General features: G+C 39.2%; 1 protein-coding gene and 2 non-coding genes across 3 annotated transcripts; all 3 read right to left on the bottom strand.

Moving 5' to 3' along the window:
* Positions 1-2,422: 2,422 nt before the first annotated feature.
* On the bottom strand, positions 2,423-2,494 carry TRNAM-CAU (transfer RNA methionine (anticodon CAU)). Its single transcript has one exon. It is a non-coding gene; the product is annotated as a tRNA-Met (tRNA).
* Positions 2,495-2,866: 372 nt separating this feature from the next.
* Positions 2,867-2,937, bottom strand: TRNAG-GCC (transfer RNA glycine (anticodon GCC)). The gene has a single exon. It is a non-coding gene; the product is annotated as a tRNA-Gly (tRNA).
* An 11,022-nt stretch (positions 2,938-13,959) lies between these two features.
* LOC100514111 (olfactory receptor 2B2) lies at positions 13,960-14,901 on the bottom strand. The gene has a single exon (XM_021099821.2). The coding sequence runs from the start codon at positions 14,899-14,901 to the stop codon at positions 13,960-13,962; it is 942 nt and encodes a 313-aa protein (XP_020955480.2).
* Between the last annotated feature and the right edge of the window lie 6,261 nt (positions 14,902-21,162).

Here is a 21,162-nt window from a genome sequence, read left to right on the forward strand (position 1 = left end):
GATGTTCCCTAAACTAGAGGTTAGGGGTCCAATGCTCATGAGGACAGAGCAGGTAAAAACAGAACTGGCTGCAGTGTGCTCTTTGCTATTTTTCTTGAAGCACAAAGACTTCTGATGCTGTATTTCATCTTCCCAGTTTTAATAGCATGTTTCATGTTCTCTTAATATGCTCTACAAACAACCACAGCACAAGGTTGTTGATAAGTGCCAGCTAACGTGTGCAAATTAAGAGGACCAGTGGGAATGGCAGAAAATGGAAGGCTACAAGCCTACGCAGTATGATTTCGCTTTGTTGCCAGCTGGGGCTGCAGGCCCAAGGTCAGCAAGTCTTTCAAATTTTCAAGAGGATTTGCATTTTAATAAGGAATACTCTAAATTGGCAACTGTCAACATAAAAATTAATCAGTCGATCTAAGAAAGAAATAGAAAACGGTATTCAAACCAAACTGGGGCTTGTAACCCGAGAAGAGCATCTCAGAATGCACCAAGAACTGTTCTGCCTTTTAAAAGACAAAACACAGTTACATAAGTTTGTTGAGATGGAAGACTGTACATTAAATGACTTATTATTGACAGTTTACACAATCCAGATCTACACATACAAACTGTAGTGAGTGAGGAATCATGGTTCATTACGGCCCCTTTACAAGATCAAGAAGGAATGTAATCTTTTAAGATTACATTTTTTGTCGACACTCTTGTAACATGGCTGTCCTCTTTTCATGTTTATGCATGGCAATAAGAAATTCTTTATGTAGAGAGCAGAATTAGTGCCTTGTAGAAGATTAGGAGGTAGCATGAATTTACCACTTTGAGAAGATGTTTAATCTATGCTTACAATACCCAAGAACAAACTGAAAGTGTATTTATTAAATAGAATCCAGGAGGAAAATGGTGAATAATGTTTCATTTTTCTTGGTAAAATTTCCCCTTTAGATTAATCACATGTGCCTCTGGTGATCTATGAGATTAGAAAGGTTGTTATGGAGAACAGTGTTTTAAAAATCATCTCCAGATGAAAATCATATTTGCCATGGACATATATGTAAGCAAGATTGAAAATGAAATGAGCTCTCACCTGGCACCTAAACTGAATCTTGTCATTCTTTACTGTGATGGGACTTTGATGTGGAAAAAAATAAATAAATACAGTTGCTGAAATAACTTTAATGACAGAATTTCTAAAACCTGTATTTCCAGGTTGATAAAAAAACTAAGTTGCCTTCATTTTAGAACCGACTGAAAGTCAAATATGGCCATTTGGTCTCCCATTGCAGATATTTGTGTAAACATTAAGTATACTCATATGTTTGATTACAGAATAATACATAGAAATGGACTCAAAATCAACAGTATTGTAAAGGAAATCCATTCATGTGGATAACTGTAAGTCAATGCTTTTAAAAATAAGCATTGTGTCATTTAAAGGAAAACTTTAAAAGCAATTGTTCCCAGACTCTGTGCAAATAAAAAGTATCAATAAAAAAAAAGAGAGAGATACACATTAAAATCATGATAGAACTGCCCTGAGAAAGGAGGTATTAGGATTGGGATGCAGTTGAAGAATACTTCAATTTTATGTGCTGTTGTTTGTTTGTTTTCCTTAATTATAAAAAAGTTTGTAGTGAATATATCATAACGTTAAATAGTTTCTTTGTGGTCATTTTTGTACTCTTCTGTAATTTCTTAAAAGGCGAATCAATAAGCAAAGAATAACATCGAAGACTGGTGTTTGGGGTATTAGAAATTGTAGTTTTTGGGAGTTCTGTGGCACACTGGGTTAAGGATCTGGTGTTGTCACTACAGAAGCTTGGGTTGTTGCTGTGGCATAGATTCGATTCCTATCGAACTCCACGCCCGGGAACTGCTATGCCACAGGCAGGGCCAAAAAAAAAAAAAAAAAAAGGAAAAAAGAAAGACAGAAAGAAAATAGAAATTGTTGCTTTTAAGGTATTTAACAAATGACCAATGCTAAGATGTGGCAGGCCGTGTTGTAGACACTACAAGAACCACAATGGCAAAACAAACAAAACTCTGTTCTTTTGAATTTACATGCCAATGGAGGAGAAAATACTAAATGGATAAATAAAATACACTATATGCTACATAGTGATACATGCTAAGGAGGAAAACAAAATAGGGGGAGAGATTGTTGAGAACTGTTATGCTAAGCACCAACTTCATTTAACCAAATCTCTGAAACTGAAATTAACTCAATATAAATTCTTGTTTACTATATGATAGGTAAAGATGAAGATCTTTCAGTCGATGGGTTAATATTACTTCTTTGCTGAGATGGCGCATCTGATAGTCTTTCTGATATGTGAATTATTTTCGTCTCAAATTTTTTCTTGGGAGGAAAATATACCGATGAGCTGCCCACGTTTTTCCTGCTTTCAAGTAAAGAAAAAAAATGACAGCTTAGCAGAGGATGGTTTCGATCCATCGACCTCTGGGTTATGGGCCCAGCACGCTTCCGCTGCGCCACTCTGCTAGACATGCTACCACAGCTCAAAAATACTCCTTTTATTATATGTTTACTTAAGGGCTACTGTTTTTATCAGCTAAAAATGCGGGTTTTTTTCCTGCTGTTGTTGTTTCTCTCAAAGGCCATTCGTCAGCTTTACTCATGCTTCAAACAGAGGAATGAATCCAGAGCAGAATGGCCATATTTTCTGAACGTAGAAAATTCGGTGTTCCCGTTAAGAAAACAGCTCGTCGCCAGCCCGCCCCTTTCACCTAGCAGAAGTGACTCTAGGTCTTAAGGTAACAAAATATACAACTAGGTCAAAATTCAAAAAGGTAAGTATTCGACTTTAATATCAGAATTTTCAAAATTGGAGGGAGGAATCAAAAAGCACATTGATGCATTGGCCGGGAATCGAACCCGGGCCTCCCGCGTGGCAGGCGAGAATTCTACCACTGAACCACCAATGCATATGTCACTTGTCCCTGCTCAGTTCACAAATGGTTTTTACCTGCTATCTATGTCACCCTATTGAAACAATCCATGTTTCCTTTCCAAAATAATTAGTTTTTCGCTCTTAAAGAGTAGACCTTGGCGATATTCCTTTTTATTTTCTTTTCAGGAAACCCTCCCTTCCTCCGCAAGTTCAGAGCGTCCCCCTGCGATTCCGGAGGCTGGCCAGGACATGGGCCGCTCTTCCCAGGCGCGTCTCAGCGACGCGGTAGCCGCGCTCCGGCGATGCTAGCCCTTGGCCCCTGGGTCGCGGGCGCCCTTGCCCTTCCAGTCTCGGGATGTTTTCCGCAGCTGCCGCGCGGCCCTACGTAACTACCTGCGGAGTGCTCCAGGGTTCTGAACTTTCTAGAGTCCCTGCAAGCCTTGGATGCTTAATGCCTCAATTTGCTTCCGAGGCGGGGGATAGATTGTGTATGCGGAGGGCCTCCATGTCCGGGCGGGTTCTGGAAGGTAGGGGAGGTGGAAAAAGGGGTTGAGGCTGAAAGGAAGAAAGGGGGTAAGGGAGCAAAAGGAAGAAGGGGAGGAACAAGAGGGAAGTGGAAGGGAAAGGAGCCTAGTTATGTTCCCCTCTAGGCATGCAGTGGGGGCTTTAAGAATTCCATGGCCTTGTCTTCGCCAGACCACCCTGATCGCACTGGATATGGTGCGATCTTGGAAGCTAAGCGGGGTTGGGGCTGGCTAGGAATTCTGCTGGGGCTGGTTAGGAGGGGAGGAATTCTGTGGGTTTGCCTATGTTTCAGTTGCCATGGTTATGGAGGTAGCACTAGATATTCCATCCAGTCAAATGGAGAACAAAGGTCAAATTAAAGGGTAATTTCCCCCCAAAATATACAATCATGACTTTCGTAGTAATATAAAAATGAACCCCTTTAAAAAAGATATTATGTAATTCATTAGTGAGATAACTGATGAAGTGTTACTGCAAGTTCAAAGGCGAATTCAGAGAATGGACGCCAATTATTGATCAGGAATATTGAAATGAAAGTGTAAATAAGGCCCATTTGGGCTTTTACACAGTTGGAGGTTAGTAGTGGGACTGGACTGGGGAAGAAGAAAATGTCCCACCAAGAAACAGAATTAATTTGAATGTCTATAGACAGGAATTATTTTCTACTGCTATCAGTTATCTACAATTTACAGAGTTGTAAAATAGCTCTCAGAGAATCAGAATGGAACACCTCGAAAAGAGTGCGCTATAAATCTCCTTTGAAGCACAAATTTTCCTGACAGCCCCTTTCTTTTTCTGGGAAATTCTGCTGACTCAACACAGTCATAAGGGCTAAACTCACAAGTTAAACACATCTTTAAAAGCTCACCATTGCTCAAAGCCAAAGGTGCTTGTCTTCTGTTTCTAACCATCTCCCCTAAAAGTCTAGGGTGGGGGATTCTTAACATGTGGGTTCACAGATCCCTGCAAGAAATGATGAACGATCTGGACAAACTCCTTAAGCCTGTACACACGCATGTTTGCATTTGATTTCACGTTTGGAGTTTAGGATAAGAGCCCCTGATCCAGTAGTTCTGGGGTCTCTGCTTTCCATCTTTTAACTTAGAAGGTGGTTTTCATTAAGCACCATCCTCTCTGTGCTACTCATTCATTCATTATGGCCATAGCCTCTTCAGGAACTGCAGTGCCTCGTTTAAGAAAGCCCTACTTGCGGCTCAGCTTAGGTTAGGGATGGGTGGATGGGAGCAAATGCGTAACTAGGAATAGATGAAACTGCACTCCTTAAAACCACGCCCAAAGCTCTATATGCCTGCCTTGCCCCCCACCCCACACACCTTTTATGGTTAGGCCACCCAAGATTGCTGTTCTCTTGCTCATCCCCTCCTCAACCAGAGCCTGCTTCACTATACCTTACTTACCTGACTGAACTTCCCTCTTAATTTTAGAGCCTAATCAGTAAATGCCTATGTACTTGCCCTGGCCCCAGCTAGTGATTATTCTTAAGTTCAGATCAGAACATCTCCAGCTTGGTAGTTTATCAAAGGGGCAGTGAGGGTATCGCCCTTGGGCTGCTTTCCTGGGCAACCAATGAGCCAATCTGCTGGTTGGTTGTCTCCCTCTTCCCTGGGAGTGAAGGCCATTGCTATGTCCTGCCCGCTGTCTGCTGCCCATTGCTCTAGGACGTTGCTTCAGACATGTAAGACTCCCCCCTACCCTAACTTTTCCTTAATTACCTTTAATTCAATATAATCTATATGCCAAAGTGGCATATTTTGGAGTTGTATATTCTGCTCCCCTTCACAGTCTTTCTTGCAGACTTGAGAAGATGATAGTGTAGCATAGTTACACAGGTAGTTGTAGAAGTCCCAGTAGGGGACCGTAGATAGAGAGGGAAACTTGGAAACTTTGGGAGACCACTGTTAAGTTAATAATCACTCAAGAAAGACATCAGAACATAGTGGAATGAAGCAGCCTATAAAACCATAAATAAAAGCATGAAATGCTTCAGGTCATTAAGTGAAAGATTATATGAGGCCTGCATTCAAGTTCAGCAAGATAATGATTCATGGGACCAAGGTCAGGAATTCAAGGGAAAGATCACATTCCAAAGTAGGAGACCCTCATTATATGGAAACCTGAGATGATTTAACATACTTTAGCATAAGTTAACCACCCTTCTGTTGATTTGAATAAATGCTTTGACAGTCCTAGTTTGACATCGTAGGGTCAAATACTCTCCGACCCAATATGAAGGAGGAGCTAGGGATGTAAGCCTGAGGCCTACTCTTCTACTCAAAGAGTGAGGAAGAAGGCAGTCTTTTCCCACTGCTCACTTTCCTTGAATTATAAAAATGTTGACCACCTAATTCTCAGGGTAGGGCCTCCTCCGCCTGCCCACTTGGATCCCTCACAAGTGTCCTATCTTATTAAATCTATTTCTTGCCTATCATTTTGTCTCTGGCTGAATTCCTTCTGTGCTGAGACAAAAGAAATTGAGCCTCAGCAAATCCAGATACCAGGTGGCTGATTCTAAAAAAAACTGTGGTTTCAAGTACCAATCTGGGTTTAGGCTAGGTTCAAGTCAGAGATGTTTCAGTTTCCAAGAGGATGTCCTGAAACTGGACTTAATCCTTGACTCCTCTCTGTCTCTCACAGGCCATGTCCAATTTATCAACAAACAGTGTCAGCTGTCTTTTTAAAATATACTCCCAATCTCCCCACTTCTCATCATCACTCTGTCATTACCATCCTGGTCCAAGCCACCAGCATTTCTTACCTAAATTATTATAACACCTCCTAACTGCTCTCCCTGCTTCTGCCTTGCTTGTATCACAGTCTATGATGTTCTTCCTCTACTCAAACCTCCTAGTGGCACCCTCTTACCCACTGTAAAGGATAAACCCTACAGTGCCCCAACCTACCTATAAACGAAGAAAAATTTTCCTCCACCCTCTTAGGTTCAGTAACTGGGATGTCTAAATTAAACTGAAAACAGACATTAACAGAGAAAAAGGCATAACATTTTATTTTTAATTTTATGTGCATGGGGAGAGCTATAGAAAAATGAAAAAGTCAAGGAAATTGTTAGATTCAGAACCTGATATGCCATTTTCACAGAGAGTAAAGTTGTGGAGAAATGGCTTGATAAAGAAAAGAGGGGCTTGAGACTCTAGTAAATTATGGGAAGAAAATATATGGGAAAATTAATAAAACAGAACGGCAATTTTAGTAAAGTATCTTTGTGCAGGCTCATCTTGGTGCTGAATTTCCATCTTCGTGGCCCTAAAGTTCCCCCTGAGAAGGGATTTAGGGTAGTAGAGTAGTCATATCTTAGGATTTCTGCTTTTAGCCAGAAAAGGGAAGTTCCAAGGTTTCTTTCTATGCCTGTGGATACCTGAAAACTGGATTCACCTCTTGGTAGGTGTCAAGCCAAAAGTCACAACCATGCCAAAGACTGGGAGAAAGAAGGATGTATTGATTGCAACAAGTAAGGAGAACATTGGGGATATTTTCCCAAACCAGTGTCTCCCTGAAAGCAAAACTGGCTAAATTTTAAGCTAAGGATATATGCATATTCATGAAGGGACTTGAGAGGAGAATTCAGCATAGAATTGGGGCAAAGTTCAGAAGAATCCAAGCTTTAGTGTATTGGAGTCACAAGGTCAGAAAAAGTCAAAATCATCTCCCTTAGGCGCCAGTTGATCTGGCGGTTGTGCACTCAAGAATGAGAGGTGTTTAAATTCTTCAAGACAGCTCAAGAAAATGCTTTGTGCTAATATTTATCATGAAACAGTACCAGAAGTCCCTATAACTGATTTACTATCATTGCTATTGTTACTTTTTTGCTTGATAACATTCCTCGGTTTCTGCCTTCTTTTGTTCCATTTAAGTCACTGATTACTGAGACCTGTTCAAGGGCAAGCAAGCTTGGATCACAAAACTGTTGTCTGGTTGGTTGCCTGGAATAGCACTGGGGTCCTAGCCCAGCTGGAGATCCCTTATTTCAGCCAGGGAGTTTCTTTTTCCCATTGGATTTGTGAGACTGGAACAGCACAAGTTTTATTCAATTGCCAAAGAATGGAGAAATGGGAACTTAGTTAGCAAAAGCAAGGAACTGGAAAGGGTGGGAGGAATATTTGTGACTTAGCAGAGAACAGAGGTGTGGTCTGGGACTGTTGTTACTTTCTTTTTCCAGTTGTCAGGCAAACATCAACTGGCATGGCCTTGGCAGGTGTGTCATTTGGCATGCTAATGTAGTCTAATGAACATATAATAAGCCTCAAGGTCCACTGAAAGTCAGATCTTCCACCATCTTGGGCTTAGTTGGTTCTAACTAGTTCTTGTATTTTTTTTTTTTTTTTCCTCCTCTTTGCAGCTTTCTGCTGAAACTTAAATAAGAGTAATTGGTTTCTTTTTTTTTTTGTCTTTTTGCTATTTCTTTTTGGGCCGCTCCCGCGGCATATGGAGGTTCCCAGGCTAGGGGTCGAATCGGAGCTGTAGCCACTGGCCTATGCCAGAGCCACAGCAATGCGGGATCCGAGCCGCGTCTGCAACCTACACCACAGCTCACGGCAACGCCGGATCCTTAACCCACTGAGCAGGGGCAGGGACCGAACCGAAACCTCATAGAGTAATTGGTTTCTATTTGAGCAAGTGAGGCAAGGGTATGATTCTGAGGCAACAGCTTATAACAAAAATGGCTTATTTTATGTCAAGAAAGCTATGTCTAGTTCTTTTTCTCCAGGGACCTCCTACCCTATCTAGTTATATTGTTGATTCTCAATTGCCATCAGCTCAAAATAATATATATGTTTAAATGGCATCTTTGGGGGTGGCATATTCTGATCCCACTTTATACTGAAACAGGAAGGAAATGGGCAGGTCACAGGCCTTAAAGAATGACATAGCCCTTAAGGACACCACAATAACAGGTTAGAACCAACTAGGTCCAAGATGGGTGGATTATTTGATTTCCAGTAGACTTTGAGCCCCATTATACATTCATCGTACTATATCAGCATGCTAAATGACGTGACCATAGGTGCGATGACAAGGCCAACCATAAGAGGCCGAAAAGTGGGTGGTGGCCCAATTCCTGGAAATCTCTGCCCCTTCTCCAAAATAGTTGGAATAATCCTCATACTCCTTAGCCTATGAAATTACCCAGCCCATGAAAACTAACCACTCTGTATTTCAGGGCTTCTTGTCTTCTGAGGTAGCCTACTCTCCATCTGTGAAGTGTGTTTTTCTCAGGGTCACTTTCATCTTTCGAGACAGATCGCACTCTGTCTTTGGAATGTGTATCTCCCAGGGTGTTCTCACCTTCCAAGATGGCCTGTCTATCTCTTTCAATAAATCTACTTCTTGCCTATCATTTTGCCTCTTGCTGAATTCCTTCTGTGCTGAGACATAAAGAACCTGAACTTCAGTAAGTCCTGAGACCAGGTATGTGATTTTAATTAAAAAACAGTGGGGAGTTCCCATTGTGTTGCAGGGGAAATGAATCTGACTGGTATCCATGAGGATTCACGTTCATTCCGTCCCTGGCCTCGCTCAGTGGGTCAGGGATCTGGCACAGTGAGCTGTGGTGTAGGTTGCAGATGTGGCTCGGATCCTGAGTTGCTATGGCTGTGGCCAGCAGCTGTATCTCTGATTCAACCCCTAGCCTGGGAACTTCCATATGCTTATGTGCAGCCCTAAAAAGTAGGAAAACAAACAAACAAACAACAAAAAACAGTGGGTTTGAGTCCCAACCTGAGCTGTGTGGTTTCAATACCTCTACCTATAATCTGTCTCCCACTTTCTTACTCACTCCATGAAGGCACACCAACTGTCACGCCAGTGGGGGAGGAAAAATATTCTCTCTCCCCTTCTAGGTTCTTGGCTTAGACACCTCTGTAATAAAAAGGACAGATTAACAGGAGAAAAACAAAGATACATTTAATAACATGTACGCCACCTGTGTAATGGGAAATGAGTAACTCTCCAAAATGGGTCAAGCCTCCACCTCAAATACCTTTTCCATATGGGGGGCGGGTTGAGGAGGGGAGCCAATTATGGGAGGGCTTCTTGGCAAAGCATGGTAAGGCAGGGGGTATGACTGCTATGCCTTTAGGTCAGTTCTTTCTCCAATGATAAAAATATCTAGAGCTTTGGCTATCTTGCTATTCCTGATACAGAGAGGGAGACATGCTTCCAAGTGGAGATTTCCCTTATTAACGTAAATGTCTCTTTCAGAAGGGTAACTTTTACTCAGTTTTCAGAGCTTCTCCTGGTCTGCAGTTTGGTAAGGTTTGGTAAACAAACATTTGCTGGGTCATGCAGAAACAATGGGCTCTGATCTCTAGACCCTGCACCACACCTAGCCCACATTTGTTGCAATGTAGGGGAACAGAATTTGCCACCCTAAAATATGGCTCTTTGGCATATTACTTGTTATAAGCTGGTTATTTTCTGGGAAACAGCAGACATGGAAAGGGCTCTGAAAAATCAAGGAGTTGCCCTTCTATAAGGAACATTTATATTTTTAAGGAAAATATTTATTCATAAGGGTGTCTCCCTCTCTGCCTCTGAGGTGGGTGACCATATCCCTAGAAACTGTTATCAATGGAAAAGACAATGACTTAAATCTCTATCATAATTACCTTTGTTTCCTGTGCCTTTCCCAGCAATCTCCCATAATAGACTCGCCCCACCCTCAACATCCTTTTTATCTTTAGCTAAGGTATTTGAGAAGAAGGCTTTGGCCATTTTGGCAAGTTAGTTTTCCTGGGCCTCTCCTCTGTATACATGTTATTAAATTTGATTTTCCCCTGTTAATTTGTCTCATGTCAGTTTAATTCTTAGACCAGCCACAAGAACCTAGGAGGGCAGAGGAAAATTTCTTCCTGACAGTGACATGCTTTAAGCCCCTTTTCCCTCCAAATATCTCTCATGGTGTTGCAGGAAGGGGGGACCCCTTCCAGAGTCTGAGAATGGGCTCTTGTCCAACTCTTGGAAATGAATTGTCTGAGGAAACACATGTACTGACAAAGCAAAAGACTTTATTGGGAAGTGGTGCCTGAGCAGAGAGCAGTGGGGAATGGGCACCCAAGAGAACTACTCTGCCACATGGCTCCCACTCTCAGGTTTTACGGAGGTGGGGTTGGATTCTGGCTGGCAGTTGCAGCTGTGATTCAAACCCTAGCCTGGGAACTTCCATATGCAGTGAGTATGGCCACTCAACAGAGTTTTCAGGTCCTAGAAGGAAGATATCTTCAAAAGCTTCTTTTTTCAGGGGATGATGGGCTGTATCACCCTCAACATTACAGATGATGTAGCAGCTTGAATAATGACCCCCCCAAAAAAAAGATATATCCACCTTATAATCTCCAGAACTTCTGAATGTTAACTTATATGGCAAAAGATATGATTAGTCACCAACTTCGAGGTGAGAAATTTATCTTAGATTATCTGGGTGGGCTCTAAAAGCCATCATATAAGATGAGCCATCCTATAAGCCTTATAAGAGAGAGGCATAGGGAGATTAGACTGAGGCACACACGGAGAAGGAGATATGAAAACAGAGGCAGAGATGAATGAGAGTAATGCAACCACAAGTCAAGGACGCCTAGGCACGCCAGCAGCCACCAGAAACCAAAGAAGGCGGGGACGCCATCCCAACACCCCCCCCACCCCCATTGTCTCCACAGCTTCCAGAGGAAGTATGACCTTACCTGATTTCAGAACTCTGACCTCCAGAACTGTGAGAGAATAAATTTCACTGTATCCTTTATTTAAATATTCCATTATATCACAAATTTTGTCTTCAGGAAGGTTTTTTTAAATACATATTTAACAAGATTCCCCCTATATTGGAATTGACACAGCCACAGACTTTCTAGGTTAGAAATGATCTTACAAACCAGGTAGTCCAGTTTCACTTCAGGATTGAAAATCCTATCTCCCTAGAGGTATTTATTCATTCAAGCTTTTCCATTTTTTCCAGTGTTAACTCCCAGATGTTGAGTCAGAGTGAAACTGGACACGGCCCTGTGGGGCTCTTCGGTGCAAGAGCCTTTCCATGTCCCCCATTTCTTGTCCTTAGGAAATGGGCCTTGTTCACCTTTCGCCATCATGACCTTCCCTGAGTTGCTAGGGACAGGTTCAGACAATCGATGATCAGGGAAGGGAGGGGATGAGAAGACAAGGGAGGAACAGTCAAGGACAGCTTAGTCCTTCCTTGTCCTTCTCCTTGGCTTAATTGAACCCTAAACACAATCACCTGAAAGCTAAAGATTAGGCACCCTGAGCACAATTGCCTATGGGTTAAAGATTATTAGCACATGATGTTTTTCAGGAACTTTCCTGGTTTGTTCTAATCTCTGATCAATACACCCTTTTTACAAGTACTGTGATTCTAGGCAATAACCCAGAAGGCCACCATCATGATCGTACCTGGATCTCCTGACTCCAGCTTTGAGACTAAGATTCCCCCAAAGAAAGAAGAATGCATGTTTGTTCCAATCCTGATTCCTATGTGAAAGCCTGTTTTTCTCCTTTTTACTATAAAACTCCTCCCAATTCTTTCTAATGGGGGGCCCAGTCTTTAGGGCAGTAGCCTGCTGTGACCCTCCTTTGCCTGGCAAAGCTATAAAGCTATTTTTTTCTCTCTTACCCAAAACTCTGTCTCTGCATTTCAGTTCGGCACTGGCAGACAGAGGCCAAATTCCAGCAACAAGAGTAGCTTCCAACTAGCTCTTTCCTTAGAAGCCACAAGAATCAACATGACATTTTCCCAAAGGCTTGATTATATCTATTATTTAATCTGTGTCTACTTTTGTTCTTTTGGTCATTAACAGAAATGGTTACAGCAAATATGATTTAGCTACAGAAAATTTCCAAAACAGAATTTAAAGTGGAAAAGCATTATGTAGACTATTTCAATCTCTGTTTTATAGAGGTTTCTGTTTTCCCACATTGCCAGAAATGTTTAACTATTTCATCATGGTATAATATAAATTTTAACTGTGAATCCTTTCCTTATATTAAAACTGGCTTTATTTTTACCCATTAATATGAATTCTTTTCTTTATGGAACAAACAATACTCTGCATGACTGCCCTTCAAATATGTGAAGAGAACTATTACATCATAATTTGACAAAACATTTTCCAATTCATGTTAAACAAATCTATGACTTCAGTAACTTTTCAAGAGGCATGGTGTTCTGATTCCTCCATTCTCTCTCTAGTCATTATTCTGTAGAAGCATTTTAGTTTTACAGTGTACCTCTTAATAGATGAATCCTAGAACTGAGGCCAATAATTTGTATGTTTCACTTTCAGTTTGTTTATACAGACTTCTCAGCCCTGAATTCCCTATCTCTGGTGATCAAGGTGTCCTTCTAGCTCCAGATGTAGGGAGTGCACCTTTTATGGGAGAGATTTACTCTGTTTTCGAGGGGACAGAGGAGTGTCAGAGTTTCCTTTTTGCATCTGCTGCTTCTCAAGCAACTTCAACTCAAAATAATCACTACACCTTTGTGGCATTTCTGGGGAGGACCCACCCTGACCCCCAACATCAGCAAAACATCTTTATTCATTTTAATCTTAGGGTAGCAGTCCTTAAAGTTGTCCCTGATCAGCATTATCTGGGAACTCATTAGCGATGCAATTCCCCTCCCCCCAGACCCACTGACCTAGAAACTCTGGGAATGTAGGTGGGGTGACACCCAGTGATCTTGAATTTTAAAAGTCTTCCAGGTAGTTTTGATGCATGTTAAAGTTTTAAGATCCGCTTTTTTATATTTATTGTATTTTTGACTTTATAGTATACTTTGTAGAAGAAATAATTAGATAAAAAAGGATAGTGAAGCAGTATATAAATATATATATATATATATATATTTTTTTTTTTTTTTTTTTTTTCCCCTTTTCTACACTGCTCCCACGGTATATGGAGGTTCCCAGGCTAGGGGTCTAATCCGGAGATGCAGCCTCGGGCTAGAGCCACAGCAATGCTAGATCTGCTCTGAATCTGAGCTACACCACAGCTCAGGGCAACACGGAATCCTTAATCCACTGAGCAAGGCCAGGGATGGAACCCGCAACCTCATGGTTCTGAAGTTGGATTCGTTAACCACTGAGCCACGATGGGAACTCCGAGAAGCAGTATTGATTCAGAAGCAAAACCATTACAGTGCAACTATTCATCAAATCTGCCAAATAACCAATTCATTGCGTGCAAGTATTTTCCTCAGCACTTTGATGAGCTCTTCACCAAGTCCACAAACCAGTGCTATAAAGCTTGAGACTTTAAATATTTCAAGGTTACACTGTATTAGGGGATCATAATGGACCAGTGCTTAGGATTTGGGCAATGAATATATTTAAGCAGTAGGAAATAAGTGTAGTTTTCTGTCAATAACATTTTATTTGAGAAAGTCACCATAAGAGTTCTTCCTAAGAGTAGTCAGACTAAAGAAATTTAGAATTAAATTATTAAAATATGTAAATTTAAGTCCTTAACAAGGCCTATCCCTTGGGTATTCCTATTTCTTGATTAAGACAATTCTTGCGATCAACCTCCTAAATGCTCCCTTTACATCTTTGTTTCTAAGTGTGTATATAAGGGGGTTCAACATGGGTGTGATGATTCCATAGAAAAGGGACACCATCTTTCCCCGGTCCTTGGAGGCAGGTGATGGTGGTTGCAGATACATATAAATAGCAGTACCATAAAAAAGTGATACCACGATTAGATGGGAGCCACATGTTCCAAATGCCTTTCGCCGACCTTCAGCTGATTGTATTCTCAACACTGCTTGGACAATAAAAGCGTATGATATAAGAATGAGTGTCACAGGTATTAGAAGGAATAGTACACTGATAAAAAATAGTTCAGCTTCATTTGCTGTTGTGTCTACACACGACAACTTGAGCAGAGCAGGGACTTCACAGAAGAAGTGATCCACTTCTTTGTGGCCACAGAGTGGCATCTGAAGGGTCAAGGAGGATTGTAATACTGAGTTGCTGAAGCCACTAATCCAGGATGCAGCTGCCAGCTGGAGGCAGAGCCTTTGGTGCATGATAACTGAGTAATGGAGAGGCCGACAAATGGCTACAAACCTATCAAAGGACATGACAGCCAGGAGGAGACATTCAGTAGAACCCAAGGCCAGGAAAATGAAAAGCTGGGCCACACAGCCGCCATAACTAATTACCTTTCTGATGCTGCATATGTTCACCAGCATTTGTGGAACTGTACTTGTGGTATAGCAAAGGTCCAAGAGTGAGAGATTGGTAAGAAAAAAATACATGGGGGTGTGGAGTTTGGAATCCAGACGTGACACGAGAATTATTGCCAGGTTGCCTAAGATAGTCAAGATATAAGAAATCAGGAACACCACAAAGAGTGGAAGCTCTAGCCATGGTCGATCCGAGAAACCTAACAGGATGAACTCCTGGGGGACACTCTCATTTATTCTATTCATATTAAGTGGTTCAACTCCTGGTTCTCTGGAATATAAAACATCAGTAAGTTTACAAACACATTTACTTGCTGTCAATTAGTTATAATCATTTTGCTAAAAATTTGCATAAATTTATAGGCTGATGCTATTAATAATGGGAAAATATGTTGACAAAAATAAAATAGTTATCTTTCCAAGTATTTCAATTATTTCTATTTTTGTAGCAGTGTATTAGCAAAATAAATTTCAAAATTTTTAAAGCATATCATTGGTTTCCAGACTTTACAGAACTTATTTTTGATAAAACAGTATTTTTTTTTTTTTTTTTTTTATGGCTGTACCTGAGGCATATGGAAGTTGCTGGGGCCAGGGACTAACTCTAAGCCTCAGCTTGATCCTTTAACACACTGTGCTGGGCCAGGGCTGGAACCCAGGCCTCTGCAGTGATCAAAGCCACTGCAGTCAGATCCTTAACTCACTATGCTACAGTGGTTATTCCCTAAAATATCAAATTTTGATATTTTGTTATTTTTGTAAATTCATTGCTCTCACTTCTTTTTACCTCAGTACCTACTATTAGGTAGTTGTAGACACAGTTCCTGCCATTTGAATTCATTCTAATTTCTCTTTAATGCCAATGAGATCCTGTTAATGTGAATCAACTAAAATTGTGTAAATCTCACAGCAACCCCCCAAAAAAACCCCAAAGCTGTCTAGTAAGTTATCAGACATAATTTAAGGATATATATATATATATATATATATATATATATTTCTTATTTGTTTTAGGAGCTCAGAATTCACATGGGATTATTTAATAACATGGATCGGTAAGTCTGTCAGGCTTGGGCTCATATGCTGCCTTGTCTAATAAGTCACATCATCCTGGGAATGTTTCTTATCTTCTGATCTTTAGGCCCTTCACTTGTAAAGTGAAGACAATCTCCTTTTCTAAGTTGTGTTGATTGGAAGCATATATGCACATTGCTTAGCCTGGACCCTGGCCATTAGAAACAAAGCAGTGTGAATGAAAGGACCTATGGTGATTTAGGATCTCTGAGTTGCCAGAGAGGAATTGCATATGGTTTCTAAAACTCTCAACTTCCTAAGGTTACCAATGAAAAATGGCCCTGCCAGTTGAAAACTCTCTTTCCCTTTTTCTCTTTAACCCCAAACCATCAGCCCCCAAATAAGGATCATATTAACTTCCTGCAGTGATGTATAAATGTAATTTTCAGTGTAAATTACCTAGCATTGTACTTGGCACATAGAAATGCAGCTGTTAGTGAAAGTAATGATAGTGATGTGGGAATTCTGAGATGCTTTAGGCAAAAGCTGTTCAGAGCCCTGTCCTTCCCAGTACTAATATGTCAGCTCCACCTGCTCAACACGTATTCATCCCAAAGAAATCTTAACAGGACACTCTAAATGGTTTTATCATTTTATCAATACCTGAATATAAGTTTTTCATTATCATTCATATTCACTAGAATGTTAGCAATGTGTATTTTAATTTTGTTCTACTTATTCTAGGACTGTTAGTCCCCTAAATATTGTTCCCTTGCTCTCATTTGACAAAACTTTGAGATACACAGTCATAGATATAGATTTAAAATGTTCAAATGTATCTTTAAATGAAAAAAAGGTATTTACTGAACATTTGAATAGCATGATTCTATCAATTAAAAAAAGAATATTATATATACATATACAAAAGTACTAATATATAAATTAATGTTTAGATTAAACGTTACCTTGAAGAATACAGAAGAAAGTGTTACTCCTGGGTAATGGGTATGGGGGAGAGTAAAGAAAAATTATTTATAAATGTACCCATACCTGTTTTTTATTTAATTTTTAATAAGCAGACATTACTCTTTTAGCATTTTAAAAAATATATCCTCACTCACCAGTTTGCTCTCAGACTAGCATTACCTTAGTTTAAAACTTTGATACCCATTAGGGTGCAAATCTTTATAAGAAATTTAATTTTTTTAAAATGCTTCATATTTTCTTAAAAGTAAGTCTAAATCTGCAAGGAGATTTTCTAAGGGATGGATTGTGGAAGCTTTCTTGGTTCTTACTTGCCAAAAAAAAAAAAAATGTTGCAAAGAAATGGCAGAATCAGGCAAACAGGATAAATGGCATCAGTAAAGAGAGATTTCCCATCCACAATTTCCTTGAGCAGCACAAGTGCTGGACAGATCCCCTCAAGTCCACGTAATTGGGATAAATGAAACTCTCTGGTTTACCTAGGACTGCTGAGTTTATCCCTGCTGTGCTTATATAGTTATTAACAGAGCTGCTTCTGTTCTCAGTATTCCCACTTGGATAAGGTATAAGATCTCTCTAACTGTAATATTCCTCTTTTTTTTTTTTTTTTTTTTTTTGGTCTTGTCTTTTTAGGGCCACTATTGCTGCACATGGAGGCTCCCAGGCTAGGGGTCAAGTCGGGTCAGAGCTATAGCTGCCAGCCTACACCAGAGCCATGGCAACACTGGATCCTTAACCCACTGAGAAAGGCCAGTGATCAAACCCGCATCCTCATGGACACTAGTCAGGTTCATTAACTGCTGAGCCACAATGGGAACTCCTCTAATTGTAATATTGAAGAGTGAAACAATCCTTACATTATTATGCATGAGGTATCTCATCATTTAGGACATTTTTCCTCTCACATGGCCAGTGGCCTTCCTGATCAGCCCTAGATCTAGGGTTACTTTCTCAAACTTAGCCAAAGAAACCCCCTCTGGAAGATTACAAAAGGAAGGAATCGATTAATTATTTTTCAATCAGTTGAACCCCTCACTCTGAGACTTTCTACTTACAAAAGTAATAAACTGCTTTTGCCATGATATATTATATTGGTTCATGTATCTTGTCATGTGTAATATCCTCTCATGTGCTGTAACCAGTGAGAGCACAGAAAGGGGAAAATTATTTATCACTCTCACAGTGAGCACTGGAGCACAATAAGAAATAAAAATAATGGAGCAAGATAGCACTGAGGAAAGGAAACTTGGGAGAATGGGAGATTTCAGAGGATTGAATTCTTATATTCTGCTTTACTTTTATTATTATTATTATTATTATTTTTGGACATTCACCCATTTTCCAAATACTCGGCAACCTCAAATATTTATCCACTCTTAAAAGTGTATCTTTAAGTTGTGGTGTCATTTTGCATTTTTTTCCTTTTGTCTTTTAAGGGCCACCACCCGAGGAATATGGAAGTTTCCAGGCTATGGGTCAAATCAGATCTATAGCAACTGGCCTACGCCACAGCCATAGCAATGCAGGATCTGGGCCGGGTCTGCGACCTACACCATAGCTCATGGCAATGCCAGATCCTTAATCCACTGAGCAAGGCCAGGGATTGAACCCATGTCCTCATACTACTTGGGTTTGTTAACCACTGAACCAGGACAGGAACTCCCCACTTTGCATTTTTAAGTTTTAAGTAATTTGAATTCTGATTCATATCCCCAATGATAGGATTGAAGTGTTTATTAAAACAAAAGAACAGTATCTCTGTATTATCTGTATTATCTGTATCTCTGTATTAAACTGTATTATCTATATCTCTGAAATTATATCAAATAGGCTCCTGGGTATTACCTGCAATTGTGGCTAATTCCTTAAAGGCCACTGAGTAGATTCTTCAGCTTTTGAGTAAAAGTACATTGCCAGAGTCTCAAGATAATGTTTATATCATTTTGAGTAGCATTCAATAGGGCAGCAGAAGAAAACATTTGAATTATGGAGAATCAAGGGCATCAGAAAGGGAGCATTAATACAGAAGTTAATGGAAGTTGATAAAAGAGAATTTTATTTTATTTTATTTTATTTTAATCTTTTTGGGGCCACACCTATGGCATATGGAGTTTCCCAGGCTAGGGGTCAAATTGGAGCTGTAGCTTCCAGCCTATACTAAGCCACAGCAATGCCAGATCCAAGCCTTGTCTTTGACCTACACCACAGCTCACAGCAACGACAGATCCTTAACCCACTGAGTGAGGCCAGGGATCAAACCTGTGTCTTCATGGATACTAGTCAGATTCGTTTCCACTGAGCCACAATGGGAACTGGGATAAAAGAGAATTTTAGAAAGCCGCTGATGAGGTATTAACAAATTTTATCTTGTGATTGGTTGGTCTGATATCTATCATCTCTCTACTCAATTCTCTTACCCCATATCTGACCTTTAACTTTCAAAAAGATTAAGTTAATCAGAGTCTGGGAAGTTTCTTTTTAAGCTGCACTATGAAAAAAGCATTGAGACAAGAGAGGCAGCAAGAGTTTTAGTCCCAAATCAGCCATTAAATCATTGTATAATTGGGCAAGTTAATTAATAGCTTTGGATGTCAGTTTTATCTTCAGTAACACTATAGGGTTGATATTTTCTGTATAGCATAAAAACTTTTTACTATTACATTTTCTCAAATTATCTCATAGCCCTATAAGATTGGCTTCCAAATACCACATAGATACATATTCTTGCTGGAGAATACGATGAATATCAGTAGTAATTTTTCACACAGCTAATACATTGCAGTTTGACATATCAAGATAAGAAAGTTTGTCAAAAAAGATTAATTTTGAAGGCAGAAACAATTTATATGCTCAGAGAAATTACTTTCCCCAGGTCCTGGAGCTAGTAATACATTTTACAAATATATTCAAAATATATTTGAACATATTTGCTTATAATATAATTTATATAAGATATATTATAAGAATTATATTATAAATTATATTATACATTATATTATATAATTTATATAATATAAATATTATATATAAAATATGTAATTATATTAGATAATATATAAAGATTTTTTAGAACTAAAGCTAAATAAATCAGATTTTTCCTGACAAAGAAGTTAGTCTTTGCTGAGATTTGAAATATCAATAGTCCATGAAATGCATGCTTAGAATACTCAAATTTTAGTGTCATTTTATTTAGTAATTTTAAAAAATGTATTCTACTTACCTCCATCTTAAGTACTGGCAAAATTAGATCAATTTTATGTCTAAAACTTGAATTCAAATAGGACTTATTTAAAATGCACAGATACAATGATATCTTTGTTATTTAGCTGTATAACTGATTTGGTGAAATTCATTCGACTTCTTTTAGTTATACTCAAAATGCAGCAAGTCATAGTATCCCCACTCAGAATTAAATGGCAGATAAGAATGAACTATTACAGATGATCAGAATGGTGTTCTGGAATCACATGACTTGGAATTAAGGTATCATCTGCTTTCTTTAGAGACTTTTTTCCAACCAGCTTTGCAAAAAGGATGTACTTTTTCTGTTGATATAGGTATTTGCTTTGGTCTCTGGCAGAAATCTCAAACACTGAATTGAAAAAGCCTTCTCCCATAGTTTATAGTAATTAACCACATACCCAAATGGGAAGAGAGAGGGAGGAGAGCTTTTCAAAGTAATATTCCTATTTCATCATTCATTTGCTCAGCCACCTGTTCTCTAGGGACTGAATTCTCAACTTTTTCTAAGACAAAAGGAGAGACCGGTGGGGACTAAAATCCTTATCAAAGACTCTTTTGTGCTAGGGAATTGAAATTAGGTTTCTTTTCTAAAGTACTCATTGAATTCTCTAAAGTTACTTAATTACTTCTTTCAGAAAGGAATTTTTATTCCACATGTAAATTCTCTGAGGTTCCATCTGAGGTCATGCTACCAAGTCCTTAATTTGCATATCAGAAAATAGACCTCTATTTAAATTATCTTAAGAAAATTGCTTAACTTGGTTTATGACACTTTTTACATAAAGCAGTTTTTAAAAATTAGCATAGAACCAACATATTTTTCCTTTCATGGATTTTTTTAAATTTCTGGGCTTAGTGACTAAGTTCTTTTTCAACTCAAGATTATATACATTGTCTTGTTAAGATTTAAATTTTTTTATATTAGAGAACTTAATCCAGCCAAAATATATATAGTTTTGTGTGCTATCTTATGCTTTCTTTTCCAGATGAGTAGATTTGGAAGACATACATTTACAATTCTGAAAAAAAGATTACAATTTTAACAAACTTGGGAGAAAAAACACAAATAGCCCAATAGGAAAATAGTTATAGGAATAGAGAATAGTAAATCCAAATGACCAACAGATATAAGAATATATGGCCAAATTCTCAAATAGAGAAAGATATATTAAAGTAATCATGACAAAGCTCTTTGTACTCGCAAGATTGGAAACAAAAGGAGAATTACATTTTGCTAATGAGAAAGAAGGAAAGAGGCTACTGGTG

Source organism: Sus scrofa, chromosome 7 (genome assembly GCF_054392235.1).
Source record: "Sus scrofa isolate SSC_HxYL_T2T_F1_AM1 chromosome 7, Sscrofa_HxYL_maternal_Yorkshire_Landrace_v2.0, whole genome shotgun sequence".
Taxonomy (NCBI): Eukaryota; Metazoa; Chordata; class Mammalia; order Artiodactyla; family Suidae; genus Sus; species Sus scrofa.